The sequence below is a fragment of the Rhinolophus hipposideros genome (assembly GCF_964194185.1).
Source record: "Rhinolophus hipposideros genome assembly, chromosome: 10".
NCBI classification, from domain to species: Eukaryota; Metazoa; Chordata; class Mammalia; order Chiroptera; family Rhinolophidae; genus Rhinolophus; species Rhinolophus hipposideros.
Window position 1 is genome coordinate 7,081,105 of NC_138056.1, and position 27,793 is coordinate 7,108,897.

At 59.8% G+C, this 27,793-nt stretch overlaps 3 protein-coding genes across 9 annotated transcripts; 1 reads left to right on the forward strand and 2 right to left on the reverse strand.

Moving 5' to 3' along the window:
• Positions 1–133: 133 nt before the first annotated feature.
• Positions 134–17,308, reverse strand: PLCB3 (phospholipase C beta 3). Of its 2 annotated transcripts, XM_081064441.1 has the most exons (32): positions 17,072–17,308; positions 14,353–14,430; positions 14,026–14,094; positions 13,802–13,942; positions 13,485–13,564; positions 13,350–13,403; positions 13,185–13,260; positions 12,987–13,087; positions 12,293–12,459; positions 12,067–12,213; positions 10,848–11,088; positions 10,579–10,663; positions 10,314–10,500; positions 9,312–9,514; positions 8,326–8,422; positions 8,160–8,244; positions 7,774–7,898; positions 7,334–7,488; positions 7,092–7,253; positions 6,310–6,409; positions 6,118–6,222; positions 5,840–5,931; positions 4,397–4,550; positions 4,270–4,305; positions 3,935–4,127; positions 3,364–3,505; positions 3,180–3,256; positions 2,977–3,066; positions 2,828–2,885; positions 2,461–2,547; positions 2,160–2,379; positions 134–1,113 (listed from the first exon to the last, which is right to left on the reverse strand). In XM_081064441.1, exons 1-31 carry the CDS (start codon positions 17,168–17,170, stop codon positions 2,176–2,178), a joined length of 3,690 nt encoding a protein of 1,229 aa, XP_080920567.1. In that variant the 5' UTR covers positions 17,171–17,308; the 3' UTR covers positions 134–1,113; positions 2,160–2,175. The 2 variants fall into 2 exon arrangements, with proteins under 2 accessions (XP_080920567.1, XP_080920566.1); XM_081064440.1 differs by lacking the exon at positions 134–1,113 and having other exon boundaries at positions 1,752–2,379.
• A 4,921-nt stretch (positions 17,309–22,229) lies between these two features.
• On the forward strand, positions 22,230–24,578 carry PPP1R14B (protein phosphatase 1 regulatory inhibitor subunit 14B). Its single transcript, XM_081064556.1, has 4 exons — positions 22,230–22,636; positions 23,723–23,806; positions 24,116–24,148; positions 24,241–24,578. The coding sequence occupies exons 1-4, from the start codon at positions 22,379–22,381 to the stop codon at positions 24,307–24,309; spliced, it is 444 nt and encodes a 147-aa protein (XP_080920682.1). The 5' UTR covers positions 22,230–22,378; the 3' UTR covers positions 24,310–24,578.
• A 371-nt stretch (positions 24,579–24,949) lies between these two features.
• On the reverse strand, positions 24,950–27,744 carry FKBP2 (FKBP prolyl isomerase 2; the record flags this gene model as incomplete). 6 transcript variants are annotated; one of them, XM_081064544.1, is made up of 7 exons in its annotated part: positions 24,950–25,103; positions 25,193–25,228; positions 25,568–25,614; positions 25,735–25,847; positions 26,179–26,347; positions 26,515–26,533; positions 27,579–27,744. In XM_081064544.1, 5 exons carry the CDS (start codon positions 26,341–26,343, stop codon positions 25,042–25,044), a joined length of 423 nt encoding a protein of 140 aa, XP_080920670.1. In that variant the 3' UTR covers positions 24,950–25,041. The 6 variants fall into 6 exon arrangements, with proteins under 6 accessions (XP_080920670.1, XP_080920673.1, XP_080920672.1 ...); XM_081064547.1 differs by lacking the exon at positions 26,515–26,533 and having other exon boundaries at positions 27,579–27,730; XM_081064546.1 differs by lacking the exons at positions 26,515–26,533; positions 27,579–27,744 and adding an exon at positions 27,493–27,578.
• Between the last annotated feature and the right edge of the window lie 49 nt (positions 27,745–27,793).

Sequence of the window (27,793 nt, forward strand, 5' to 3'; positions counted from 1 at the left end):
GCCGCTACTGTGTGGCCGGCCCGGGGCCAGCGCTGCTCGGGGAACTGGCAGGGCGCGCAGGGCGGGGGATGGGCCGGCCGAGGCCTGTGGATAGAGGGATCGCTAGGGAAGCAGAGAAGCTTCGTCGGGACCTGGGAGCAGAGCTGGCTCAATTCCGGAAAGATTTATTGGCGCCCCCTATAGACCAGCCAGTGATTGGCACTGGGGGTACAGCGATGAGTTAACACACAGCTCTTGCCTCCCGAAGCTTCCTGGCAAGACATTCAGCTTCTCAGAGTGAAGTCACTGCCAACTCTCAGAGGGGCTGGAACCAGGGTGAGGGCGGCTCCCTCCGGCAGGGGAAAGTCAGGGAGGTGAGTTAGAGCTGGGACTTGAGGGGGAGAGGGGTGGGGGAGCTGTTCTGGGCAAAGAGTGGACCCATGGAAAAACAGGGGTAGCAGCAGAGGCCAGCCTTCTGAGGGGCTTTAATATCATAGCCAGGAGTTGAGTTTGGTCTTTGAGGACCGGGGGACTGACGTGTAGTGTTCTAATAAGTGGAGGCCAGCCAAGGAGATAGGGAGTTGGATGCTGAGCGCCCTGGACACGCAATGCAGTGGGCAGATTTGGGGATAGGACAAGGCCTGACCGCAGAAGCAGGGAAGGCCTGGGCGACGGTACTGACCCTACGGGAGCAGGGCCCAGGGTAAAGGTTGCCTTCCTTGGGAGAACCCCACTCTGGAAGTCCAGTTTCTGACTATCCCGCCTCATCTGTTTGCCTGAGGCTGCAGCAAAAACAAAGAAAGAAAACACTCAATTGGCAGGAGATAAGCCCAGATAAGAGGCTGCCTTCCTCTGGAGGAGGGAGGCAGTCAGCCCTGGAAGCTCTGCCAGGAAGCTGGGAGAGGCCTTGAAGGAACGCCAGCCTGACCCTGCAAGCAGAACCCAGCCACACCCTCGCTGCGGGGTCTCTGCCACTCCACGCTGTCCTAGGCAGGAGGGGAAGGCATGGAGCAGGTCCTCCAGGCTGGCTGCAGACTGTGTGCCATAGAGAGTCCAGGCCTGCCCTGCCTCCAGGTCAGGACGTCTTGACTTGGCCTGGCACGTGACTTCTGCTTTGGGCCTCAGTTGCCTCATCTGTAAAACAGGCATAACATCTCCCTCACAGGGATGAGGGGATGCTGGGTCTCCCAGCCAGTGTCTATGACTGTCAGCTTCCCTTCTCCCAAGGGTCACTGCCAGGCCCACCCACTTCCCACCTACATCACTGACATCACTGAGAGCCCGGCTCCTCTGATGTCAGGCAGGTCATGAGCTGCCCAGCTCCACTCCCTAGTCCACCTCCCCATGCAGAGTCAACTGCCTGTGTGGAGCCCAGAGCAGCCTCAGCGGAAGATGCTGGGCACTCAGGTCATATCAGGCAACAGGAAGGGGGGGCAGGGAAGGCTTCCTGAAGCAGAGGCCTAAGCCTCTGTGAAGAGAGGACAAGAAGAGCCCAGGAGGGAGAAAAGTAAGGTCCAGAGGCAGAGAACATAGAGGGGGAGGCCAGAGGGTCTCTCATGTCATGTCACTGAGAAGATCTGCAGGCCCCCCCCCGCAAGGAGGTCTCAAGGTTCAAACCCAGTAACTCTGCTGGGGGCCTGACCTCAACCCCACAGAGCCTACAAGCCCATTTTATAGATGAGGAAACTGAGGCCCCAGAAGAAATGGAAGAGCAAGCCTAGGGACCTGGTCCTCTCTAGCACTGTGCCACTCCAAACCACGCTGCACACAGGGTCCCTGAAATCCACTTTTATTCATGTAAAAAAAATCCCCAGAGAATAGAGAAAGAATGTGACCCCCACTTCCCAGAGCTCGAAGTCTCCACCCAGTGTTCCCTGGGGAAGTGAGGGAGACTGCTCCCACTCTGGGGTGTGGGTGTCATGGGGGATAAGGCCCCCCACCCAGGCCTCTTTGGCCAGGAGTGACCCAGCACCTTCCCTAGGACTGAGGGCAGGAAGGAGGGCTTGGGGACTAATGGGATCCCAGGAGGGTGAAGAAAGGGAGTTAGTGTGGGGTGCTCGCCTCAGTTTAAAAAAATAAAATTTCTAAAGATAAAAAGTTAAAAAAAAAAAAAAGAGAGAGAGCATTAGTGTCTTAGCCTCCGGCCCTCCTCCCAGTGCCCACCCTGGCCCTGTGGCCACCTCTTGCTCAGCCAGTTCAGAGCTTCGTATTCTCCTCTTGGCTCTCCGAGTCAGCGCCAGACAGGTGCCCGCTGCTCCCAGGCGCGTGACCGTTGCTGGCACAGGCCACCAGATGCCCGTCCCCCAGCCCCTCCGGCATCTCGCCTAGCAGGCTCCGGCGGATCTCCTGGGGCAGCCTTGCCCGCTGCTCCTGACACTCCTGGGCCAGCTGGGCCAGCAGCTACGGGAGGAGGCGTATCACAGTACAGGCCACCCAGCACTCTGCCTGCCACCCACCAGGCCACCACACCCAAGGCCTCACCTTGGGCTCCTCTTCTGCCAGCTGCTGTTGGACCTGCTGCTGGCTAGCCACAAGGCGTTCATGCCGCTGCTTCTGGGCCTCCTCCAGCTGTCAGTAGAGGGGACAGGGGCTCAGCCAAAGGTCTTGAAGGGAGGGGCTGAGCTCCCGGAGTTGTGTGGCCAGGGTTCCGCGATGACCCTTATAGTAATGCTCCAGCCTGACTCCAAAGTCATGGGCACTGTTGCCGACAGTTGGCTTTGGAGATGATGTGGGTGAGGGGGTTGGGGGCCTGGAAGGAAAGGCTCTAGAAGCCCCTCTACAATGACATCACACCAGGTCCGCCCCGAGGGAGGAGGGTGGGCTAGGGTGGCACCTGAGCCTTACTCACCCGACGGATGGAGTTGACCGACTCAGTGATGTGCCGACGGTTAATCTCCGTCAGTTCCCTGCACAGGAGCAAGGCAGGATGGGCTCAGTGTCATGCACCCCGCCCTGCCTGCCCAGCACCCAAATGGCTCCCGGCCCTGATGCCCTTACGCTTCCTTCTTATGTTTCTCCCTTGTCTTGGCCTCCGAGATACTGTTGTGGCGTTTCCTGTCCAGTATCTTCTGCAGTTCCTTCTTCTCTCTGGAAGAGCCGGTGAGAGAAGAGGAAGGGTGAGTGGCAGGACCGGGGGCTCTGCCCTCATCCAGGCACCAGGGAGTTCCCTGCCCCGCCCACACGAGATCCTCTGCCTCCACCTGTCATTCATCTCCTTCAGCCTCTTGCACTGAGTTGTGTGAGCATCCAAGACAATCTCCTTGAGCCGTTGCTGAGCCTGTGGACACAGGTAGCCAACCGGCGAGACAGATTGGTGACGGGTCTGTGCAGGAGGCAGGCTCTTCCTCACCACCACATACCAAGCCCCCATACCCCACAGCCCACCTGTCTCAGGTACTCCAGCCTCCGCTCGGCCTCTGCATCTGCCTGGGCCTCCCGCAGCTCCAACAGACTCTGCACCTGTCTCTTCTGGAACTCTTGATACCGTTTTAGCTCCTCCTCTTCCTCCTTCTTGTCCTCCCTGCCTCTGTGGGAAGAACCCCTCGGGGTGATGCTCAAGTCATCCATGGACGGACGGGCAGGGTGGAGGGGGGCCCAGCATATCCCAGCTGGCAACAGCAGACACTAGGTCGGGGGCGGGGCTTTGTTATGCCAATGAAGAGGCCAGTTTGCTCCACCCAAATAATGGGAGCCTGTCTGAGCAACAGTCTCTTGAAACACATGCTCCTCGTAGGGGTCTTCTAATGCAGTATCGCTTCCGGGTGGGAAGAGCGGAAGGAACCAAGTGTGGGAAGCCTCTTCTCTCTTCCTTGCACTAAACCTTCCTCCCTGGGAGTCAAGGAGCAGTCCTTGGCCATCCTCCATGCCCACATAGCGCAGAAGCAGAAACCTACATGGAGTCTACCCCGCACATTCACATCAATGCATGCAGCACACAGGCAGGCTGGACACTCACAGGACACCTGGCTGGTGCCGGCACCTGCCCTCCGCCCGGGCCTGGGCCAGGCTGTCCAGCAATCGGCGAGTGAGGGCAACTGCCTTCCGTTGATGCTTCTTGTGCAGCTCCCGCAGATCTCGCTCTTGCCGGCTCCGGAGCTTCACCAGAGCCTTGTGGCTTCGGTACTCATCCAGTGGGGCCACGGCCACTTCTGAGAGCAGCAGAACACAGGCGAGCTGGGCTGGGGCAAGGCAACCCAGCAGGAGCACCACACACCCTCCAGGAGAGGCCCCGCCCCCTCGGGTAGATCCAGCCCAGAACAGGTACCACCCCCGTAACAGCCCTGCCCCTACCTGAGAGGATACTGGCAATGAGATCATCCCGCTGACCTGGAAAGCAGAGGCAGGGCTATTAAAAGCTGGAGGAGAGGACAGCGAAGCTACACCCCTCAGTCCTGCCCCTTACCAGGCTGCCCCTTACCTGGGCTGCTGAGGGAGGGACTGGTGGGAGAGGTGACAGGACCTGGGGGCCGGCGGGGGGAGGTGTCCAGTGGGCTGGGTGTGGGATTTGGGGTTGGCTGGGACCCCAGCTGCTGAGACTGGGTCTCCTGGCATGTCTCTGGGCCAGCCTGAGCCTGTGGGGGAGAAAGCAGAATGTTCTTTCCAGAAATGCTGTTGTCTACAGGCCCTTTTGTCCTTCCCAACCTCCCAGGGCTGTCCAATGCCCCTGATCTGCCTCCTTCTACCCGTGTGGCCCTGGACTCCTCATCTGTAACGTGGGGCTGTTAAGAGAACTACATGAGAAATAAGAGGTACAAAACAAGCATGGCTAAACCACTTTTGTACACGGCGGGTGGTGAAGATAATGTGAGATGGCGTCTCTAGGATGCCAGGCCCCGCTGCAAGTGCTCAGGAACTTCCAGATTGTTCTGGTAAGCCTTGGCCTAACCCCAAGTCTCCTCCTCTCCCTGAGTCCCCCTCCACCCTTGCCCACAGCTGCTCATCTTCCTTGTTTCTTAGCTCCTGATTAAATCAACGAAGGAAGTGACCGCAGAGTGGGCACCGACTTCTCTGACTAACAGCTTCCAGCAGTCGCCTCCCCTGCCTGCCGCAGGCCCCCCGGGACTGGATTTAGATGTACGGGCAAGCCTCTGCTCCTGACCCCTCCCCACAGAAGCCACTGCCATCTCATGACTCCCAGGACCCATTTTAAAAGCTTCTGTGGCTTCCATCTGCCCTAATAAAGTGGCAAATGCTGCACCCCAGCTTTGATCCTACATGCAGCTGCAAGAATGCTAGCCCAGGTCTGTCCTGCAGGCCTGTCACATGCACCAGGAGTGGTGTCTACCTCCTTACAACGTGGAGAGTGACCCAGGGCCACTGAGGCTACCCGGTGAGAGAGGCGAGAGGCCAGAAGCCCCACACCGTGCAGCGTGCTGGAAAGGCCGAAGGTTGGATCTTTGTAACTCAGAGCCTCAATGTCCCCATCTCTACCCTGGGGGCAGCAAACTCAGGTGGTGGGAGGATTATATGAGCCAAGCTGGTGAAAGAGCTCGCACCGGGCCAAGCAGAGCACTGCCGCTCAGCATTCACTTGGCTTTCTTTTCTGGTAGGGGTGAGAGAAGAATTCAGAAAGGGGAGCAGACCCTCCAGGTTGAGGGGGGTGGAGTGGGTCAATGCAGCTGTTGGCCTTTGATGTAAGGCAGTGAATAGCCCCTCTCAGGGAGAGGAACAGACCACCCGCTGGGAGTGGGCTGGGCTAGTGCAGGTGGAAGAGAGTGGGAAGGCTAGAGGGTGCTTCCCCGCCAGGGCCGCTGAGGCCAGCCTCACCGCCCACCCAGCCACACTCCCAGCAGTCCCCAGGCGTCAGATGAGTCTGAGCCCTGCTGCCTCCCCCCACCTGCCCCCACCTGCCCTGGCTCACCTCCCTCTCCCCAATAAGGGCAGCCAGCTGCTTGGCCCTCTGGTCCATCAGGCTGACGTGCTTGATGGGGTTGATCAGGGCCTCCGCATAGTCTGGGTGGGGGCAGAAGGCAAGGGTCTTGGAGACAGAACCCCCAGAGCCACACCCTCCCCGCCAGCTCTAGTCTCAAGGAGGGACCTCAGAACCCACCCTCCATTGGGGCCACCTGGCTCAGTCGTTCCCAGGCCCTGGGGGCATCCCTTGCCCCCCGCCCAGCCCAGCCTGCCCCTGCAGCTCACCCTGGTGGTCGTCGGGGATGTAATCAGAGGCCTCGGTGTAGATGAGCAAAGCTGGCAGGCACAGCGGTTGGTTGGCCTCGTTCCGCAGGCAGATGTAGTGGTACCCTGGGAGGGTGGGAGGACAAGGTGAATGCGCCCCACTAGGTCCCCTCACACACTGCCCCTGTGCTGCCCAGAGTCCAGTGGCCTCACCTGAGCGGATGGCAGAGACGGGCAGGATCCGGTGCCCCACAAACTTGCCTCCCTCCTCAAAAGCCGCGATGCGCAGTGAAGCCAGTGTGGGCAGCACTACCTGAGGGCCCAGACGGTGTTGAGCCATGGAGCTGACCCACAGCCAAGGTGGCCACTGAGCCACAGCTGACCACAGCCACCAAGGCCAACAGAGGGGACCCTCGGACAAGCTGACCCAATGACTGACCATCGGTCACCGTCACCACTGAGCCAATGGTGGACCCACACCTCCACGGCATGGCAAAACGGATGGACAGCAGCCATCAGAGCCTTAAGCCAAGAGAACAGGCAGACCTACCCCTCCAGGCACTGCTATAGTGCGACAGGTCTGGTCATAGCCAGCTTAGAAACTTCAGAATGAGCCAGGAGTCTGAGACTGAGGCCACACTCCACCCTAGCTGGGCACAGAGGTCCAGGCCATTTGTACTGGTATGAACTGGTGGCGGTGATCTCGGGCCACTCCTTCCTGCCTGGGAGATGGGGCGCGATGTGCCCACTCTTCATGGGGGACCATGGGACTTCCTGCAGTCTTACCTTCCCATTCTCTTCTCTTACCCTACAGAGGGCAGGGAGCCCGAGACTTGACCCTGGGACATGCAGGACCTAGGGTGGGGCCTGGAGGTGACAGGCCCAGCCTTGAGGTCCCTCGGAACCCCCACCTTCCAACGCCCAACTGCCACTAGTGTACCTGGTTCCTGTCCCCCACAGGAGAGCTCAGTAGGTCTGGGCGGCGCCAGGCTCACCTTGGGGAAGTCAAAGGGCTCCTCATCCCACACAGGGTTGAACGAGTTCCCCTGAGAGGTCCGCGTGCGGTACTTGCGCCGCGTGTCGACAGGGAGGCCAAACATATCCACCTCCACGTAGATGCTCACCTTCCTGTCGGACAGGAACTGCCCGGAGATCACCTGGGGGAGCCAAGAGGGTGAGGCGGCTGCTGACATTCCCGTCCCCAGGACACCCTGGCCCGAGCCCTCCTTGGCCACACCTTGACCCGCAAGGCATTGGCCACAATGCCGTCCACGATGACCTCGGTGAATGGGTCAAAGGACTTGTCGGGCCGCCGCATGAACTCAGGCTTAAGCAGGTAGCCACTGCGCCCATTGTACTCGAACACACCTGCGTTGAGCTGCATTGCCACATCTGGGGGCGACATGGGAAGGGTGAGGAGTCAGGAAGGACAGTGCCATGTAGAGGGGGGACCAGGGATCATTAGGGGCAGATCAAATGGCATCAGGGGTCCGGACTCAAGAAAGATCAGACAGGGGGAAGGGTTTAGGGTCCACCAAGGTCAGGAGTTGGGGTTCAGTTTGCGAATCCAGCATTAGCAGAGTCAGAGGTCTGTTCAAATAAGATTAACAGGATCATGGGGCAGAAGTCGGTGAGGCTGGGGGCCAGGGATCATGGTCGAAGCAGGGCAGTGCTCACCCAGGGTCTGGAAGTTGAGCGCCACAAGCTGGCAGCCCACGTTCCAGAAGAGCTGTGGCATGTAGTTGGACGAATCCACACGGGTGCCCTTGGGGTAGATACGGCTGAGCTGCTGCTTGTTGTATCTGAGGTTGGCAGTCAGGGGCCATGCCGTGCACTCACCCGCCGCCTGCCTCCAGGCCCGAGCTCAAATCCTCTGAGCCTGCGTCCCAGCCTGGGCTCAAGCTTCCCCTTTGGCCCCCGCTTCTTGGCCTAGGCCCTGTGCAGTCTCCCAGGCCCACCCCAAACTCAGACAGGTGCTGGAGGGTCAGGACCTGTCTGGGTGGCATAAGCAGGCCTCTGTGCCCCTGGCCTGGCCCACTGGCCCCAGCACCACCAAAGGATACTCCACAAACTCCATGGGGCTCTTGGTCAGCTGCTCCATGGCTTTGGTCTCCACGAAGGATGACATCTCGAAGCACTTGTTCCTCTCTGAGGGGTGAGCAGTGGGAGGGCGTCAGTCCTGCCTGGGCCAAGCTGGCTCCCAATCCCACCATCTCCCACCCCACTCACTTCGAGCAGCCTCAAAGGACTTGAACTTGACAGGCTCGATGTAGTTAACAAGTGTTGACATTTCTTCAGTGGCATTGACCTCACTGCTGGCGGTGCCCTGTGGCCCCCAAACACAGGGTCAACAGGTGCCATGCCCCCCAGCCATCACGTAGAAGTTCCCTCACCTGCCCCTACACCGTGAAGGAGGAGCTGACCCTCTTCCCACCCTGGCAATCACACCACCCTGTAGTGTAGCCTCAGCAAGGGCCCAGCCCCTTTATGGCCTGTGTCAGGCCTGGGCCCATCTGTCATGCAGCCTTCTTCCTGGGTCCTGGCCAACGTGCTCTGGACCCTACCCTTTTGTTTTGCCTCCTGGAAGCTGGAACTCCTCACCCAATCCTACATGCAGATAGGCCCTCAGTTTCCATCCCTAGCCATTATTTCCAACCACCACCTTGCCATCTCCTCTCAGGGGGCTCACAAAACTCAAACTCAACCCCAGTGATGCTGAGCTCAGCCACTCCTGCCCACACCCTTTCCTGTTCTGGGCCCCTCCCAAGTTTGACCTCCTGAGTGACTTTTCTGTCACCTCCCTCCTCAGAACTCCTCAGTACTGCCTCCTCTACACAGCACCCCCAACCCCTCCAACCCCGCCCGCACCCTCCAGCCCTACCACAGGTGTTCCCTCTTCCTCGGATCTGGGATCTATTCGCCCAACCTCCCTGCCCAGCTCAGACTCCCCTTCCTCCCACCATTCTGCACCCTAACTCACCCCTTCTCAGCCCATGTCAGGAGCATAATTTCACACTTGCTTCCATGCCTGTTTATGTAAGACCCCTCCTCCCCACTCCACATGCCCCTCCCCCTTGAACTCCAGAAGCGCAGAGAAAGTCTAACCATGGCCAGAGCCAGGCCCCAGTACCATGCCCAGCACACAACCAGTGCTCAGCAAACGCTTGGGAAATGAGCACACGGTGCCTTCCCCCCTTCCCACCGGCAGGCCTGACCTCATCTGTGGTCGGCTTTTTAGGGTCCGTCTGTTCCTCCTCTTCTTCATCCTCTTCCTCATCCTCACGGTCGGCAGGGCCAAGATCAGGGCCCCGCTGCAGCCCCTCCTCACCCAGAGACTTCTGAGGCTCTAGGCTGGGCTTCTCAAGTCCTGCCTCCTCCCCATTGCTCAGGCCTGGGCAGCTGTCAGAGCTGGGGGACCCTGCAGAGGATGGTGCCACAGGGTGGGGGGGTCAAGGCACATGCACAGACACAAGTTGCTGGGAGGGGTTGTGCCCAGTGCGTGGAGGTGACTCAATGGTGCAGTCAAGGGGACTCTCATGGCAGGGCAGTGTGGCTGGGGGACAGGGCAGAGGTCAGGAGTTGGACGCAGTGGGGATGCAGAAGGGTCAAAGATCAGGGTCCAGAGTTATAGCCATCAGGGAGGGAGGGAAGTAGTGTGGCTTAGAAGGGTGAGAAGCCTGGAACGGGGGTACAACAGCCTTGACAGTGCGGAGAAGGGATGATACGGTGGGATTCTAAGTCAGGGGTCAGAGACACCCCAATGAGAGGGCTTAGTGAGGTGAGCAATCAGGGGTCAGCTACGAGGAGGACTTCGCTAAAGTGAGAGGTCAAGGGTTAGCTGAAATTATAACCAGCTGTGTGGGCAGACTCAGGGAGGGTCACAGCACAGAAGTCAGAGGTCTGAGGATCACAGCCGGAGCATGGGGATGTGGGTCACGGAGGTCAGAGGTCAGAGTCATAACCTGGTTGAGGAAAAGGCCCTGGGAGGTGGCAGGTTGAGGTTGAGGGGTCAGGAGTTGGACGGAGCCACACCTAATTTGGGCACAATTCAGTGTGAGTGAGTGCCTGGGGTCAGGCGTCAGAGGTCCCATACTCAGCTAAGAGGTGGTGAGTGGCTTGGTGACGAGCGAGGTCATGTTGAGAGAAGGCAGGGTTGGGCTCAGCGAGGTGGGAGGCCAAGGTCAGGACTGGGATCAAAGGTCAGGCCAGGGCCATACCGAGCTGGGGTGAGGAGGGCTCGGTGGCGGCGGAGCTCTCGCTCAGGGCTGAGTTGCTCTGTTCCAGGGGTCGTTTGCGCACGGAGCTGTTAGGGACGCCAGTGCTGGGCCGGTGCCGCTTCTTATTCTTCACCAGGATGCGGCCCATCAGGTCCTGGGGGCTGGGCAGTGGGACACCTGGGGCCAGCTGGTGGGCACAGACAGGTCAGGGCCTGCGGGGGCGGCCTCACCCCCCAGGCCCTGCTACAGCTCCAAGTCCCCATACCGGGTACTTGTCCAGTGGGTCGATGAGCAGCGCATCCCCAAAGATGGAGCGGCAGTACTCAGCCATCTTGGCCTGCTGCTTTGCCCTGTGGGGCCAAGGTCAGAGGTCAGAGGTCCCGGTGGTAAAGCTGAGGTCCCCAGGGTCAGAGGTCATAAGAGCAGACCAACAGGACACAATGGGAGGCTGTCTCGGGGTTTATCAGGGGTCCCCAGGTCAGAGACCTCCAGATTAGAGGCTGCTGGGATATCTAGGGTCAGGGGCCCACTCACGAGTCCACGTGGTTCTCGAAGGAAAGGATGACGGGGTAAGGTGAGGTCTTGAAGGCGGTCTCAGCAATGGCCTCGAGCACATCCCGCAGTGGCACCTCCGTGGTCATAGTGAAGCCGTGGGTGATAAAGGGCTCCTCCTCGGGCGGCCGTCCTTTCCACACGTCCAGCTCTACGCAGCGGCAGCCCCACAGCAGTGCCTGCCGGTACATCTCCACGGACGAGGTCCCAGCCAGCTGTCCCGCTGGAGGTAAGGCTCCATCACCACAGCTGCCCTGCCAACCTGGCTCCTCCCCCTCCTCCCCAGGCCTGTGCTGAACCAGGCCAGGCTGGGGACACAGAAGCCCCCACGGTGGCCAGGCGCAGCTCTGGCACACTCCATCTGGCCAGCCGTTGATCACTCTTTAATTGACTATGGAATCAGTACCACATCTCCAGGGCAGGGCCCAGGCCCCACCACCCAGCCCCTGGAGCCCACCCAAGCCGGGCGGTTGGTGTCTACCCGTCATGGCTGATGGGTTGGTTCCTTCGCCAGGGCTCACGATCTCTCACATAAACACCCACGACCTTGCATCCCACCGGCCTGAACGGGGGAGTCATCTCCAACACCTCCATGGCCCCTCACTTCACTTTTCTCCCTCCACCATCACTGCCCTGGAACAGCTTCCATCACCTCCTGCCTGGAGACAGCAGGCCCCTCCCTGCCTCCCATCTAATCTCTGCAGAGCACCTGGTGTCATTCTTCTAAAAACATACCAGCTCACATCACCTCCCCCTGCTTAACACCCTCCAAAAAGCCTTTCCTGACCACTTAGGATAAATCCGAATTCCTTCCCTGCTGGGTCTAGCCCTGCCTCCTTCTTGCTGGCCGGCCTGCCTTCTGCCTCTACCTGCCCCAGCCGCCACCCCACCCCTCTGGCCTCCTTTCTGCTTCTTAAAAGCACCAAGCAGTCTCTTGTTCTGGGCCTTTGCACAGGCTATTCCTTCCCAAAGCCAGCTGAGGGAGGCCTCGGCCCTTCCCCCGGAAAGCCTTCTGGACCACCCATGACACACACCCATGCAGAGAAGCCCTGCTCCCCTGGGGTTATTCCGTGCTTACATCCCTAACACTGGCCACACCAAAAGGAGGGAGGCAGCACAAGGGCCACAGGGCAGAAGCTGTGGATGCCGTCCCTCCCTCCCTCCCTCCCTGCCAGCCGAGGGCAAAGGGCAGCTCGCTCACCCGTGAGATAGGTATTGTGTGAGGAGTTGATGAAGTAGGCGCTTAACGGCTGGGTCATGTCTGCGCTCAGATCCAGGGCCTCTAGGGGCAGAATGCCGTTCTCCTCACCTCCTAGGTAGCGGCTGAAGCCCTCCATGGACATCTGGTCTGGGGGTAGGTAGGGTCAGCAGGGTCAGGGGCAGCTAGGCCAGCCCTTCCACCGCCCGCCGCCCCCTCACCAGCTCACCTCGCTCCAGGAACTGCTTGTTGGGCTCATACTTCTCGATGAGCAGCCGGGCCTGGGAGGGCCCCAGGGGCGGGTAGAGCACTTCGTTGAGTCTTGGGTCTCTTTGCTTCTGGTTGATGAAGTCCATGAGCTGTTCTAGTGTGAGGTATGGCTTGCCCTTGGCACCTCTGGAGGGGGTGGAAAGCCAGGTCAAGCTGAAGCCTCCTCAGCCCCTGCTCCAAGCCCACATCCTGGCACAGGGAGTTAGCACCCACTGACTGGGACTTGGGCAAGTCACTGCCCCTCTGAGCCTCAGTTTCCCCATCTGCTCTCCTGACCACTTGGCACTGGTATTGGCACTAGCGAAGGCTGTGGAAGCCACCAAGTGCTTGGCCTGCTGTGCCATACCTCTAGACCCTGGACCCAATCTCAGCTCCAGCCTTTAACTGCTTTGTGAACTCAAGCGCGTCCCACAACTGTCTGAGCCACTCAGTTCTCACCCCCAGCATGGGCCGAGGAAAGTAACCCAGGCAAAGGGTTGGCAGAGAGCTGTCCACAACAGAGCTGCAGACAAAGTGGTTCTGAGCTCAGCCATAGCCCCATGCACTGGATCCCCCAACTGCTCCACTTCCCCTCCTGGGCTGAAAGGAACCTGAGCAGAGCATAGGCCGGCACAGAGCACCAGGATCTGGTAGGCAGGCCCAGCCCTGCTTACATCTCCAGCAGGATCTTGTCAATGTCCGGCCGCAGACACAACTTGTTCAGGAACCGCTCAAAGATTTCCAAGGAAAACTCATCAGGCCGGATGGACTCGCTCTGAGGGCCGAGGAGTGTGGGGTGAGAACCCAGGGGCAGCCAGCAGGCACTCACCATGACACCCATCCAGCCTGTCCCCTGCCCCCAGATCCCTCACCCGGTTAAAATTGAGGCCACATGATTCTAGTGCAGTCTCCACCCGTTTCTTGTCTGCTGAGAACATCTTCAGGATGCTGAATGAGTGGGAGGGGTCAAGGTCAGTGGGGTAAAGTTCACCAAGGTCGGGACAGGAGAGAAGGTGCAGAGGGGAAGGGGCGCTCACTTCTTGACTGGGATTCGTCCATCCTGGTTCACCTGCAGCTTCAGCTTTGTGTATCTGGGGAGATAGGCAGAAGGGTCACACCCTGGGAAAGTCCACCTGCACCCACAATGTCCCCCAGGCAACCCCGGGGCTCACGCTTTGCGCAGGAAGGTGTTCCTGGAGGCGTTCTGAGCCAGGATGTTCATAGCTAGCTTGAACAGCTCCTCAGTCCAGACCTGAGGGATCAAGATGCAGGGGGACGGGGTAAGTGGGGGACAGAGGCCTTGGCCCAGCCACAGCCCACACCCAGAACCGCTTGTGGTACACAGTAAGTGCTTGAGTACTGTTCTGTTAGAGGATGATTAGAATTAGGGGCAGAGAACAGCCTACTATACAACAGGCTCTCACTAAGTGATGGCTGACTCAGCAAGTGAGGTGGTGGCTTCCCAGGATGACCCTCGGCCCCAGCCTACCTTGGCTGTGTCGTCCTGCACAGCCATGAAGTTCAAGAATGTTGTGTTCACCGGGTCTGGCCCAGCTACCACTGTCATCAGCTTCTCCTCCAGCCGGGCATCAGGGCCTCCAAAACCCAGCACCTCGCGGATCTTGGGGTCCTGAGTAGGCGAGAGAGCCAAGCGTGAGGAGAGGTGTCCCTAGTGCCTCACGCCCACGCTTAGTCTGAGGCCCCATCACTCACTTTGGGCAGGCGGGCATAACGGCCTGTCCGTGTGTCCCTGATGGAACTGATGTCCAGCGTGTCCACCTCCTGGGGAAACCAGATACCAAGGTGGGTCAGAGGCTACAAGGTGAGAGCTGGGAGCCTCCAAGCTCTCCACCCAGGCCAAAGAATAACCACCCCCTGCTGTCACCCCAGCAGCAGCCCTTGTTCTTAGCATTTCCTGTCCAGCAAGCTGTGGAAGAGGTCAGCCAGCAGCTGGGCGCCACCCCCATGGAAGGGGGTGGGAGTAGGGGTCTGGGGCAGGGGCCCAAGACCTGAGCGAGCTGCACCAGCGCCCACCCTCACCATGTTGGGTCCTGTCCAATACAGGAAGAAGCCATTGGAGTCCACGCGCAGAGTCACCAAGTTCCGACTGGAGGCCTCCTGGGGATGGGATGGGATGGCAGGGGTCAGGGAGTAAGGGCTATGGTCCTTGAACCCCCTGGGGCCATCCAGCACAGTGTTTCTAACAGTGAGCAAAGACAAAGCTTCACCCAGCCCAAAGGTCCTTTGTGGCCCCCTGCAGTCCTTAGGACAAAGCTGTGGTCCTGAGGTCCCGACACTCCTCCCAGTGTCACCTCTCTCACCCTAAAGACTCTGTCACATGGACCATTAATTACCCTTTCCCCACTTGCAGTTTGTACATTATTGTTCCTTTGCTAAGATATCCTTTCCTTTCTTCTCTAGACATGAAATCTGACCCACCTCCCTGGGGAGGACTCCCTGAACCCCAACCGCAGGCTCGGTTTCCCCATAAGGTCAAAGAGCTAGCTCCCTGACGCCTGGAGCCCGCCCCCCACCCCCACACACACTCAGCCCCGTTGGGAATATTTATGGAATGAAAGCAGAGGGTTCAGAAGTGTGACCCCACAGCCCTTCTGTGGCCCTAGGAGCCCCATAACGACCAGCCATCCCTTACATCTGCCTCAAATCCCATTAACTCCACTTTGCACCGCCCAGCTCACTCCATTTTATGCAGCATAGACTGAGTCCCTCCAGAAAAGGAACCCCTGCCCTCGGAATCAGAGTGAACTCTGTTCTCCCTCAAACAGTCCCGCAGAGGGCAGGAAAGCATATGCTGGCCCCATTTTCTGAGGAGGGCCTGGTCCTTGGCACACTCCCAGGGCTACCCCTGGCAACTAAGGACCAGCAGCCAGAGGGCGTTCATGCGGGGCTTAGACTTGACCAGGGCCCAAGGGGCCAAGGGGCCACAGCTAGAACTCTCCTGCCTCAGTACATAACCCCACCTCACCTTGGTGCCACCCTCAAACTGCTGCTTGCTGTCTGGCAGACAATCCGATCATCAGTACAACAGCTCCCCTCCTGCTGCCCCTACTGTGTGCCAGGTCCAGTTCTAAGCACTTGATATCTAGGATCTCACTTAGTCCTCCTAACAGCCCCACAAGCTATGCACTATTGCTCTTCCCATTTCACAAATGAGTAGTCAGAGGCACGGGGAGGCTATGTAGTTTGTGGAAGGTCAAGAAGAGGAGCCAGGATTTGCATGCAGGCAGGATGGCTCCAGAGTCTGGTGGCCTGGGGAGCAGAGAACCAGGACGCTTGCCAGGCTCCTAGCCTCAGCAGTAACCCTAATGTGGGGCCTAGGATTAGTCTCCACTCTCCAGACTCAGTTTCCTCTTCTGGATGATGGAACTGCACCAGCCCCGCCCATCTCAGGCTTTGCTTACAAGGGACAGGAAGCTGACTGATCTGGGGGCAGAGAGGACAGGGGGCTATGGAACTTGAATCTCCCCACCTCACTGTGCTGACAAACGTCCTTAGTCCCTCTTTGGGATTCCCAACCCTGCCCTAGTGCTCAGGACCCCCAACAGTGTGAGGAGGGGGGAGTTCTGTAGTGATGCCCCCAGGTCTCCCCCTGCCCCTCCCCTTAGAAGTCTGGCCTTCAAAGGCAGCCCAGGCCCCTGCTCTCTGGCCCAAGTCCTGGTCAGCACCCCCCTACCCCACCCGCAGGGCCCTCTCCCTGTTCCCACTTCCTTATTTGGGTTTATCACACTGGGAGGAAAAGGAGAAACTTTTCCCTTTCGGCCAGTCTGGGGGAAGGGGTCTCTCCGGATCCCTGGGACGTCCAGGCACCCTCTAAGGCACACCTGCTGCTTCAGGCCACGCCCCCAGCCCCTCCCCCCAGCTCCCACGCCTACCCGCCCCACCCAGCCGGAAAGGAGCCCAGAGACTTCCAGGCCTGTGGCCTGAGTGGGAAGGAGCAGAAAGGAAGCTGAGGCAGGCCCGGTGGAGGCCCTGGGGAACGAGGGGCCCAAAGGGCAGAGGAGGGGGCAGTATGAAATGAGGGTGGTGCACAGGACTGGGCCCAGGAGCCGCAGGTGAGAGGGCCGGGGCAAGGTGGGTAGAAAGGGGGCCAGGATTTATTGGAGTTCAAAGTCCCCATGCTAAGGAGTGGAGCGCAAAGTTCCCCGGGGTGGAGAAACTTAGGGGGCAGACTCCAAGAGGGGGTGACTTGGTGCTCCCACCTGAGCAGGAAGCTGGGCTGGGATCCAAAGCAAGGCAAAGGGGTGCCAGACAAAATAGGGTGAAAAAGTGATGAATGGAGAAGAATGTTCAGACTAGGGCACTGGGAAGAGTAGGGTCCCAGCGGCACCCACCCAGAAGGGAGGTGCACTGGGCCAGATTGGGGGCCAGGGTCCTCGAGCCAAATAGTCCAGTACCGGGCAAGGGTACGGGGACTAGACCAGGGTTGGAGGAACCGGAATTAGACCGTCAGGGAGGGGTAGGAGGGACGAGTGAAAAGGGGGGCCGGGATTTATTGGGGTTCGAAGTCTCCGGGCCAAAGAGTGGAAAGCCAAATTTTCCGCAGCTGAGGGACTGGAGTGAGGGGTGGGGGACAAAGTCTTCATTACGGGAAAGATTGGGGACTCATGTTTCCGGAGCGCAGCCAGTCTGGGATGGGGGGGCGCAGTGGCCCAGGCTGGGATGGGGGTCCCCAGCATCTGGCTGAGTTTGAGTGAGGTAGTCTCCGGATCTGCGAGGAGCAGGGGTGCCCCGCACTTACCTCGTCCCATTTGATGAACTTACTCCCGCGCCGCAGGGTCTCCACCACGGTGGGCGGCTCCAGCTGCAGCGCGTGGACGCCGGGCCTGGCGCCCGCCATGGCCGTGCCGGGGGTGGGCCGGGGACCCACGGAGCCCCGACGGGACCAGCGGTGCCACTGCTCCCTCCACTCGGCCCGCTCAGGGCCCGCGGCGTCAGCGTCCGCCTGCCCGCCAGTCTGTCCCGGACAGACCAGAGAAGCGGCGGGGCTCGGGCGGGGCGGGGCGGGGGCGGGGCCACAACAGCACCGCCCCCTCCCATCACGTCGGGCCCGCCCGCCCCACGTCGGCTCCCCCTGGTGGCCGGGGTGGCGACTGCAGCCAGAGTGGGGATTGGGGTAGGGGCATATTTGAACCTGGGCACTTCGCTAGGGGGCTCAGCTGGACAAGCCCGGGGTAAAGGAAGGGTGCTTGGGGACAGGGGGGCTATTATGGGTGCAGCTGGAGGGACTGGGTGTAGAGGGCGTTGCTGACGACCGGCCGGGATCAGCCCGCTAAGGTTTTTGAGGAGCGGGGACGGAGGTGGGAATATCACTGGAGGGCCAGACTTGGGTCGGGGGACGCAGAGCCCTGCCCCCACCTCACTCCAGCAGCATTTAGCTGAGTGCAGGAAAAGCCACTCCCACCCCCTTCTCTGCCCTCACTTTCCCTCACCCCTCCTGCAGCAGCGAGGTCCCCCCTCCCTGGAGCACTTAGCCAGCTAATGGGCCTCCTGCTGGCAGGCGCCCCTCCTCCTTTCCAGCCTGGGGAGATTGGGCTCCTGCCACCTCCTTTGAGGACCCAAGCATCCTGGCCTTTCAGAGCGAGTTTGTGAACAGCCCTTTCTTGTGCCATAGACCCCCACGATCCAACCTACAGCCTATCCCTGGGGGGGCTCCTGACTGAAAACTGGGAAAGGGACAGCTGGACATTTGCCCAGAGAAGTCAGAAGCCTTGGGGTTGTCTATAAACAGGGGAGTTGAGGAGGGGCTCTGCAATGCCAGGCCTACAGCAGGTGCCCTGAAATCTGCGATCCATGAATGGGAGGGGGAAGGCCCATGGGCACTGGATTGGGTGGGGGCTACAGCCCCTCCCGCAGGGCTTGGCCGGGGGGGCTCCTGCCTGGGGGCCCCTGTGGGAGCCCCCCCAATACAGAGACAGTAGCAGCAGCAAGTTTAAAGTAGAACTCATCCAGAGGGGCCAGCCAAGTCACCTAGAAACCCAGAAAGAGAGGGAGCTGGTTCTGGGGGAGGAGAGAGATCAGTCAAGGAGGAGCTGGCCCTGCAGGCCTCTTTGCCCCAGGCTCTCAGACCACCAAGGGGAGCCCAGCCTGGTACTGACAGTCCTCAAAATCCCCACTATGTTGAACACCAACTCTAACCTAAGGAATTTCTTTGTCTTTGGCCGAGGCCCTGTGGGGTGTGATTATTATCTCCACTTGAGGCCCAGAGAGGGGAAGGGACTTGCCCAAGGTCACACAGCTTCACAGGAGGATTTCAGTCCTCTGACTTGAAGGCCACCTCGTCCTCCCTCAGCTCCCTGCCCTTGAGGAGAAAAAGAAAGGGAACAGGACTTGTCTTCCTGGTGTCTCAGCAGATCAGCAGAGTCTGTACCACTGAGACCCAGGGACGACCAGGTCTCATTGGGTAGGGCCATGCAGGGTGGAGATTGGCCTCTGCTCCCATAGAACCTAGTCTCTGTGTGCCTCAGTCACCTTGTCCAGAAGCTGGTGGTTGTCAGAGGACGAAATAAGCAACTGGGTACCAGACAACCCTGGCTACAGGCAGCTGGATATCTAAGGAGGCGCTAACAGGCTGTGGGAGCATCAGGGAGAAAGGAGGAAAGGGCAGGGGAGCCAGGGTCTGAGCTGTGGGCCCTAGGCCTTGGACAGGTGTACTTCATAAAAGCACTGGGCAGCAGCTCCTTCAAAAACAGGATGGGAGACTTTTTCCTGGGCCTGAGCCTCTCCCCCCACCTCATGTCTCCGGAGGCCAGAGCAGCCCTCATTAAAGGGCTCCTTCCTCCTCGAACACTTTTTTCCTCGCTTGGTAATGGTAATAGGGTTTCTCAGCAAGCAGTAATGGTGGAAGGAAGGCCGCCTTTCCGGCCTCTACCCTCGATTAAGGGAGCAGTCATGGCCCACAGGACCCTCCCCAGGGTCTGTGCTTCAAGGAGGTGCTGAAAACAGCCTTAGCTGCACTCTGATGGAGGTGGGGCTGGGACCCTAGTAGGGGTGGGGCTGGAGAGGACCCCAGCTGGAAGGATGAGGAGCAGCCCTGGCAGCGCACTCCAGTGGGGGAGGGAGGGTGTTCAGGCAGGAAATCAAGGGCTGGGATGTGGGCAGGGAGCACTGAGCTCTAGACCTCCAACCACTAGAGGTCTATAGAATCAGCCCCTTGAAGAGACTAAAGGCAGGTAAGTGATTTGCCTGAGGCTTCGTACCCTACTGGGCAGAGCCAGGATATGAACCCAGCTCTCGCACTCCAAGTTCTATACAGGGCAGCCCAGCCCCCAAGAGGCTGCAGGCAGCATGGCCTTCTGCACTAATTCTTCTCAAGGTGGGTGGCCATGGGAAGGGATTGCATGGACCAGAGAGTCAGCCCCAGGAATCTGGGAGTGCTCTGGGGGTAGCATAGGATGTAGAGAGAGGGAGAGACAGAAAGAGAATCCAGATTCCTCCCTATTCTGCCCACAGAATCCCCAGGGGGTTCCCCCCTTAACTTTTGACATGACAGCAGGCCTTCACACCAGCCCTGAAGGGATGTGGGACAGGAAGGTTAACATTCTGGGTCACAGCATCTGGGGGGCAGAGCTGGGGCTGGTACCCAGGTCTTCGTAGCCTGTAGGCCCCACTTCCACAACAAGCTATGGTATATCTCCCCTCTTAACCATGAGCACTTCCAAGTCCCTATTCAATGCTCCGGTTCCGGTTCCGAAAGAGCAGACAAGCTCTGGTGGGGTGAGGTGGGGTGTGGTGGGTAATTTGGACTTGGGTAAATTGCTCCTCCCAACAGGCCAGGCTTAGAGCCAGAGGCCCCTGGTGGAAAGGGTGAGTCCTCTCTAATCTGCAAGAACAAAGGTCAGCTCTTCCCTAGCCCCCCAGGCTGGGTGAAGGGAGGCTAAGACCAGGAAGAAGGCTGAGGAGGGAGGAGGCATTAGCTCACTCTACCTACCCCAGGCTAAGCCTGGAGAGCCTGCGTCCAACTCAGGCCCTGCAGCAAGAAGCCCACCTCGACGCCCCTCTGCACCTCCCCTCACCATTGCTAGCAGCCTCTGTCTGCCTTCTTGTTGTCTCTTTGCCCCAATTACAGGGTAAACCGAAAGTCCTGGGTTTGAGTTCTGATACAGCACCATCTCTGTGACCCTGGGCTAGTCTCAGCCTCTCTCTGTACCCCACCTGCTGCAGAGGGCTTTCCTGGCATCCAGAGAGAGGGTGTCTGTGAAGCGCTGCGACAGAATCACTTACTACCTCTCAGCCTCTGAGACTCTGCTTGGCACTTCAGAGGGTGAGCCTGCCATCTGTGGAAGCATCCCAGAGGAGCAGCACAACTTTATTGGGTGGTATCTAAGGGGAGGTAGGGGGATGAATAGAGACTTCGTTTCAGGGGCCTGGGTTCACAAGCTGAACTGCATCTCTATCTAGCTGTGTGACTGAATGAACTTCTGTGGTACAGTCATTGAACATTCCATGCGTTTTCCTATTTAATCTTCACCACAACCTCAGGAGGAAATGGAGGCTCAAATGAAGCCATTCATTCTTTCATTCAGTCATTTGTTCAAACCAATAGTTATCGAGCACCTACTACTGAGTCTCACATAAGGGCTGAGAGTTCAGCAAGAACCAGGTAATTTGCTAGATACATGTGGGTTTGAAGCAGGAGCAGGCCCACTCAACCAGAGCATCAGCAATAAACAAAGGCAAGACAGGTCTCCGCACCGTGGAGCTCACAGACTAGAAGTGGGAGACAGACAATGAACAAATGAATGAAAAAGCGTATTCAGAGATACAGAAAATCAAATGAGGTTGGGGGAATGAGATGCACAGTCAGCTTAAGAGAGGTGGAGCAGGTACGGCGCCTGTCAGATCTGAAGGACAGAAGGAGCCTCAGGGCCAGGATCTGTGGGAGAGTGAGTGAGGTGCCTTCAAGCTGGAACCGACAGTGTAAAACAATCTCCAGGAACGCTTATAATGGGTCAATTATTATTGTCTTTATTGTCATGAGTTCCGGCTCCCCCACTTCCCAGCTTCTTATGCCTGAGCTTCCTCGTTTGTACACACAGACGTTGGGGGGTGCGGAGGGCCGAGTCCCGTGGCGGCCAGCCCTACGAGGGGGCGCCCCAAACAAGTTCTGTGCTTCCCGTCCCGGCTCTGCTGCGGGGGAGGGGCGGCCATGTGGGGAGGGATCCTGCGAACTACATTTCCCATAATTCCGTTCACAGCCGCCACCTTGTCGGGTGGGCGGTGGCTGCCTGGGGTCTGGCCCTTCAGGCCGCCCGGCCGGTTCTGCTCATCCCCATTCTGGGCCTCCTCCATGGGGTGCGCAGGATCCCTCAGAGTAGGGCGTCAGGGGACGTGGGCAACTCCTGCCCGCTTTTTCCACTCCTCCACACTTGGGACCCTGGTCCACGTGTCGGTCCGTGCGGAGAAGCTTGCTGGTCCTCCGCTGGCCTAGGGCCGAAGGACCCAGACGTCAGGGGCTCCCACATCTCCTCGCCGGACACCCACCCTGCACACAGTGCCCACTCCCATCCTTTTCCAGACGTCCCGGTTTTGCTTCAGTGATGACAGAACGCTAGGGTTCCAGCGAAAGCGCAAATCCTGGTACCCAGCGCTTAGAACATCTGAGTTTGGGGCAGGAAAGTTAATAGGGATAGAGGACAGCCAGGCCCAAACCCCTGAAGAGAAGATCCTCCCCTAGTCCCTGCTCGGGGGCGGGGTGGGGGTGAGGGAACTGCAGAAGACTGGCCCTTTAAGGGGGTGTGGTCGGGGGGCGGGGGAAGCCAGCGAGACAGAGAAAGCGGCTTCGGCGGCGGCGGCTCGGGCGGCGGCCGCGGGGGACAAAGGGCGGGCGGATCGGTGGGTAGGGGGCGGGGCGCGGTCAAGTCTGGCCCGGGGGCTCCGCATGCTGCAGCTGCCCCCGGGCGCCCCCGCCGCCGCCCTTGCCGCGGAGCCGCGCGGAGCCGAGCCCACCAGCTAATCCGAGCCAGCGGCCCGCAGCCAGCCGGCGGGCGTCCCGGAGGCGGCGGCGCAGGGAGGGGCCGGACGCGCGCACGTGGCCCCGGCGGCCGCCATGGCGGACAGCGGCCCCGCGGGGGGCGCGGCGTTGGCAGCCCCGGCACCCGGGCCGGGCAGTGGTGGCCCAGGGCCCCGCGTCTACTTTCAGAGTCCCCCTGGGGCTGCAGGTGAGGGCCCGGGCGGCGCGGACGACGAGGGCCCAGTGAGGCGCCAAGGGAAGGTCACGGTCAAGTACGACCGCAAGGAGCTACGGAAGCGCCTCAACCTGGAGGAGTGGATCCTGGAGCAGCTCACTCGCCTCTACGACTGTCAGGTGTGTCCTCCACCCCGCGCCGACACCCTAAAGTCGGTTCCGAGTCGGGCCGCCTGGGAAAGCCACCTTGAGCCCGCTTGTCACCTCGAGTCAATGGGCGCTCCGCTTCCGCGCTTTCCCCTCCTATCCCTCCTTCCCAATATACGCTTTCTTGTCTGACTTCAGTCATCCCAGTTTTCTCCGCTGCTTCCCTCATGCCCCCACCCTGGTCAAGCCTGGGGTCCTCTAGAAGCCTCAAGGGGTAGCCTGGGCTTTGGGCAGGAGGCGTGGGGATAGCCTGGGCTGGCAGTGGAAGGAGGTCTACTTAGTGCCTGCTAACCTATACTGGTTAAAAGACTCTAGCCTAGTTGGTGGGGGGAACCATAAAGTGTCTGAGTTATTCTAATGGGCTAGCCTGGAGCTCCATCTTGGCATGGGGACAGGCCAGCCTGCTTTCTGGGTTCTGGTTCTCCACCCCATGACTCCTTCCTTACTCAAATGGTGACTCAGTCCCCGGGGGGCAGGGTGGAGGAGTGGGCTTGCCCTATGCTACCTACCCTAGCCCAGCCCTGGAATGTAGCTGGCTCTAAACTAGATAGGCTCTTCCTGGGGGGGTATGGAGGGCACCCCTCCCTCAGCAAAGCATGGGCTCTTTGTTTCCCCTTTACCAGGCTTGGGTCCTTCCCACTGACCCCTCACCCTTCATTTCCTCCTCACTCCCAGGAAGCTGTGACAGGTGTTTGGGGGAGGGGAAGGGGCTGTGATGAGCTGGGACAGCTGGCCCCACCTGCTCCGGTTGAAGTGGGGGGCCCGGAAGTTGGGGAGACACATCTGCAGGGTTCCCAGCCCAGGGTCCCCAGCTCTGTCTAGCCCTGTCTGGCACCCAGGGTGCCCAACTGGCAGACAGGAAGCTCCCCCCCACCATCGGGCAGTTTGCCTTGGCAGGAGCCTGATCTGTTTTGTTCCCTGGAGCAGCTGCCGCTGTCTGCTGGTCAGAGGGCTGGCTCGTCCTGCAGTAGGGTAGGGGCCTCAGCCAGCAAGCCCCTCTCACACCCTCTCTCCCAACTCAGGCCCTTGTCTCTCCCTCCTCCCCCACCCCCACCCCAGGAAGAGGAGATCCCAGAGCTGGAGATCGATGTGGATGAACTCCTGGACATGGAGAGTGATGATACCCGGGCTGCCAGGGTCAAGGTGAGAGAGGGGTTGGAGGGCAGCAGGGTCAGGTCAGGGGAGCTGGGAGTAGAGGGCTGCCTGGAGGCACTGCCCCTTGGGGAAGCGAGACAGACACAGGAGCCTTGCTTTCTTTGGTCTGAGTCAGCCAGCTTTGTGAAGCTGGGCCTGAGTCTGCCTCCATCAAATGGGGCTAATAGTAACTTGCCTAGCTAGCTATGGCATCTCCTCTGCCTCAGGGTGGCCCCAGTTCCTTGGAAGTGGGTATGGGTGAACTCAAGGCCCCCGTTCCTGAGAGCTCACAATTATACTTCCCCCATGTCCCACTAGGAGCTGCTGGTTGACTGTTACAAACCCACTGAGGTAAGTAAGTGGTTTCCCCAGAGGGAGGAGTAAGAGCCTAGGCTCCTGTCATCTTGGGATCTGGTCTCCCTAATGTCCTCCCTCCTGTCCAGGCCTTCATCTCTGGCCTGCTGGACAAGATCCGGGGCATGCAGAAGCTGAGCACACCCCAGAAGAAGTAAGGGTCCTCAACCCAGGTGAACGGTGGCTCCCACAGGACAATCGCTGCCCCCTGACCTCGTAGCAACAGCAATACCAGGGGACCCTGCTGCCAGGCCTGGTGCCATGAGCAGGGCTCCCCGTACCCCTGGCCCAGGGGCCTCTTCCCTGCCCCCTGTTTTCCATTTTTGGGGTTTTTTATTGTTATTAAACTGATGGGACTTTTTGTGTTTTTATATTGACTCTGCGGCGCGGGCCCTTTAATAAAGCTAGGATATGCCTTTGGTGCAGCTAACAGGCTTGGCTGGTCTCTTTTAGGGGGGACACACTGCTCTACAACCGCTGCCAGCTCAGCTTCTTCCCAGGTGACCACAGGCCTTCCTGAGGGCCTTGTAGCCATGGTGATAGCCAATGCTGGCTCCCCAGACCAGGAGCTGGAAGTGGCTGGGGAACTGGGGAGGGGGGGGGCAGTGTTGCTGTTGGCAGGCAAAAACACTTTTTTCCCTCTGGGCACGGGCCATCGTGCCACCCAGGGACTGGCCATCTTGACCCCCAGGCTATTGAGCCTAGAATCCAAAGCTCTAAAGCCGAAAAAGAGAGGGGTGGCTGGGACTATGGTTTCTAAGTCTCTTGGGGCCCACAAACAAACACAGGCTCACTTCATGAGCTTTAAGATTTTTGTTTTTTTTTTTTGTTTGTTTGTTTTTAAACAGTCTGGTCCCTGATGGCCTCTCCGCTGCCCCTCCCCAGCTTGGCTACAGTTCTGAACGTCGCTCGATTTTGAGCAGTTCCACCTCGAACACCAGGGTTGCACCACCTGCAGGGGAGAAGTGGGGTCAGAATGAGAACCAGGGCCACAGGGAGATGGGATGAGTGTAAGAGATAGGGGGCAAAAAGGTATATTACCTGGAATCTTTGGGGGGGCTCCCCGCTCTCCATACCCTGTCAAGATGCAAAGAAACAAAGTGAGCTGTGGCCAGGCAACGAGGTTCTGCAGACATCCAGGCCAAAGCCAGGCCTCTGCCCATCTTAAACGAGGCCAGAAATTGAGAAGGTATAATGAATGGGAATGGGCTGTGAAAGGCCAGGCAGAGGGTGGGTATCAGAGCTGAATGCTCTAAGGGTCTTGTCCTGTCCTCATTGCTGGACACTGGCAGACTTGGAAGAGGTATGAACTTTAATGAATGAATGGGGGGAGACAAATGCAGAGGCTGAACCAGCCTTCACCCTTCCCCAGACATATACCCCGAACCCTATCCTGGCTCAGGAAGGACCTCTTACCCAGCTCTGATGGGATCACCAGCTTCCGCTTTTCCCCCTCACACATCCTGCAGGACAACACATGTTCAGCACATGGCAGCACTCAGGCTCCCTGCCCCTCACCCCATCCCTGGGGCTTGCCTCCCACAGTTCACCTCCTGGACCACAGCTATGGCCCCTTGACTCACCCCAGCAGCCCCTGGTCCCAGCCCTTGATGACCTGGCCCGTGCCCAGGGAGAAGACAAAGGGCTGGTTCTGGGGCAGGCTGCTGTCAAACTCCGTCCCATCTTCCAGCTTCCCCTGTGGGACCATGGGAAGGCCAGTGAGGAGGAGGGTCCACTCTGATAGCCACCCCAGCTGCTCTCCTCATCAAGCTGGCCCCCCACAACATAGGTGGCCATTGTCCTAGAAGGGGACAGAGCCTTAGGCAGCTCACAGTACATTGTAACTGCTTGCTGGTGTCAACCTGGGGAATAGTGAAGAGCAGGGTCGAATGATGGAAACTGGTATAGAGGGAAGAGGGGACTTTCCCAAGGTCACCCACCTTGTAGGCAGAGGAAAGTGGCTCCCAAGTTATTTCTGGTCCCCAGTAGCCCCACCCACACCCCAAAGCTCCGCCTCCCTCACCCACCGTGTAGTGCATGTGCAGGACGTCCCCCTTGCGCGATTTGATGGGACAGTGATCTACTCGCTTCTTGACCCCGATCTGCAGCTTCCTTTTGCCCTCGGCCCCGGCGGCCGTGGCCAGGGCGCTCAGGCAGATGGACAGTACTGTCAGGACCCAGTTCAGCCTCATGTCTCTGCGGGGACAGACCCCGACCGACCAACCGACCGGGAGGGTGGGAAGGGCATGGAATACCAGCAGGGAGCGGGAGGATTCCACCCTCACCATACCTTGCCTGCCCCTGGGGAATCCCCTTGTCCCAGGTCACCGCCCCCCTCCCCCGGGCTCCGCGGCTACACTTACCAGTCCAGTGAGAAGGGGGCTGGCCCGAGGACCCCAGCAGCGAGGGGAGAGGGTCAGGGGAGGCCACAGCAGCCAGGGCCCCGCCCATTTGCTCACCCCCTGCCCTTCCTTCTCTCCTGGTCCCCAGCTTCGTTCAATTCCCACCCGTCCCTTTACGCAAAGTCCAGACCCTATCTGACTGCACAGCAGTTGCCCCGACCCGGCGATCCCATTCACGCCACACCCAGTTGCCTCCCGCCCAGCACACCCACACCTCTGCAGCCGCTGCAGGGGGCCGGCCTCGAGGCACCCACACATCGCCGCTGGGTGGCTCCGGGGAGCCCCGGTCCTCTGGGGATACCCCCCAGGCTGACCCTGTGCCTCCGCCGGGGGCGCCGCCCCAGCTCTGAGCCCTCGGGGGTCTGCGGGGCACCCAGACTGGCCCGGTGTCCGGTGGCCGCCGAGCCCGCTCCACCCACACCACCTCTCCTGGGGGAGTTCTCGGCCTACCACGTCCCCAAGCCCGGCCACCACGGAGACCGCCCCCGCGTGGACGCCCCGGGCCATTACCTGGGCCTACCCCTGCGCTTGGTTCCTTGGCCCCACCCTTTAGAGGGCGTAGTTCCGCCCCTGGCCCTGAAGCCCCACCCTCGATAGAACTAGACCTCTTTTCCTGAACTGTATCCACGCCACTCACAGGCTGAAACCCCGCCCCCAGCGCCTGCGCCCCGTCCCCTTTGGTCTCCAAATCCGAGGCTCCGCCTTCCGCCTGTTCCAGCTCCTCCTCCAAGGACCAGACTCCGTCCCCCACCAGTCCAAGCTCCGCCTCCAGCCCTAGAGCCCCGCCTTCCACTGGTACCAGCTCAGAGGTCCCACCCGTGTCTATTCCACGTCCCGCCCCAAGTCCCGGGGCTCCGCCCCGTGCGGCATGAGAACCCTCCCCCTGCGGCATCCCCAGACAGCTCCGACCCCAACCCCCAATTTCCTCGTAACCTATACCTGGTTGACTCCCGGCGCCCCGGCCTGATCCAGCCTGCCCCCTTACACCCCGGCTCCCCCCAGCCCGGGCTGTGGCCCCCGCTCACCTCCTCACCGCGCCCCCGGAGTCAACCCAGTCGTGCTGCAGCCTCTGCGCAGGCGCGTCATCGTCGCTACCAGGCCGGGCCACGCCGCCCGCCCTTATTGGACGGTGCAAAAGCCGCGGCCACACGCCCGCCGGGGCAGCTTCTTCTCTAGCTCCGCCCCTGCGACACCACGTGACTTCCGTCACTTCCTGCCGAGCGGTGGTCGGTAAGGTTAG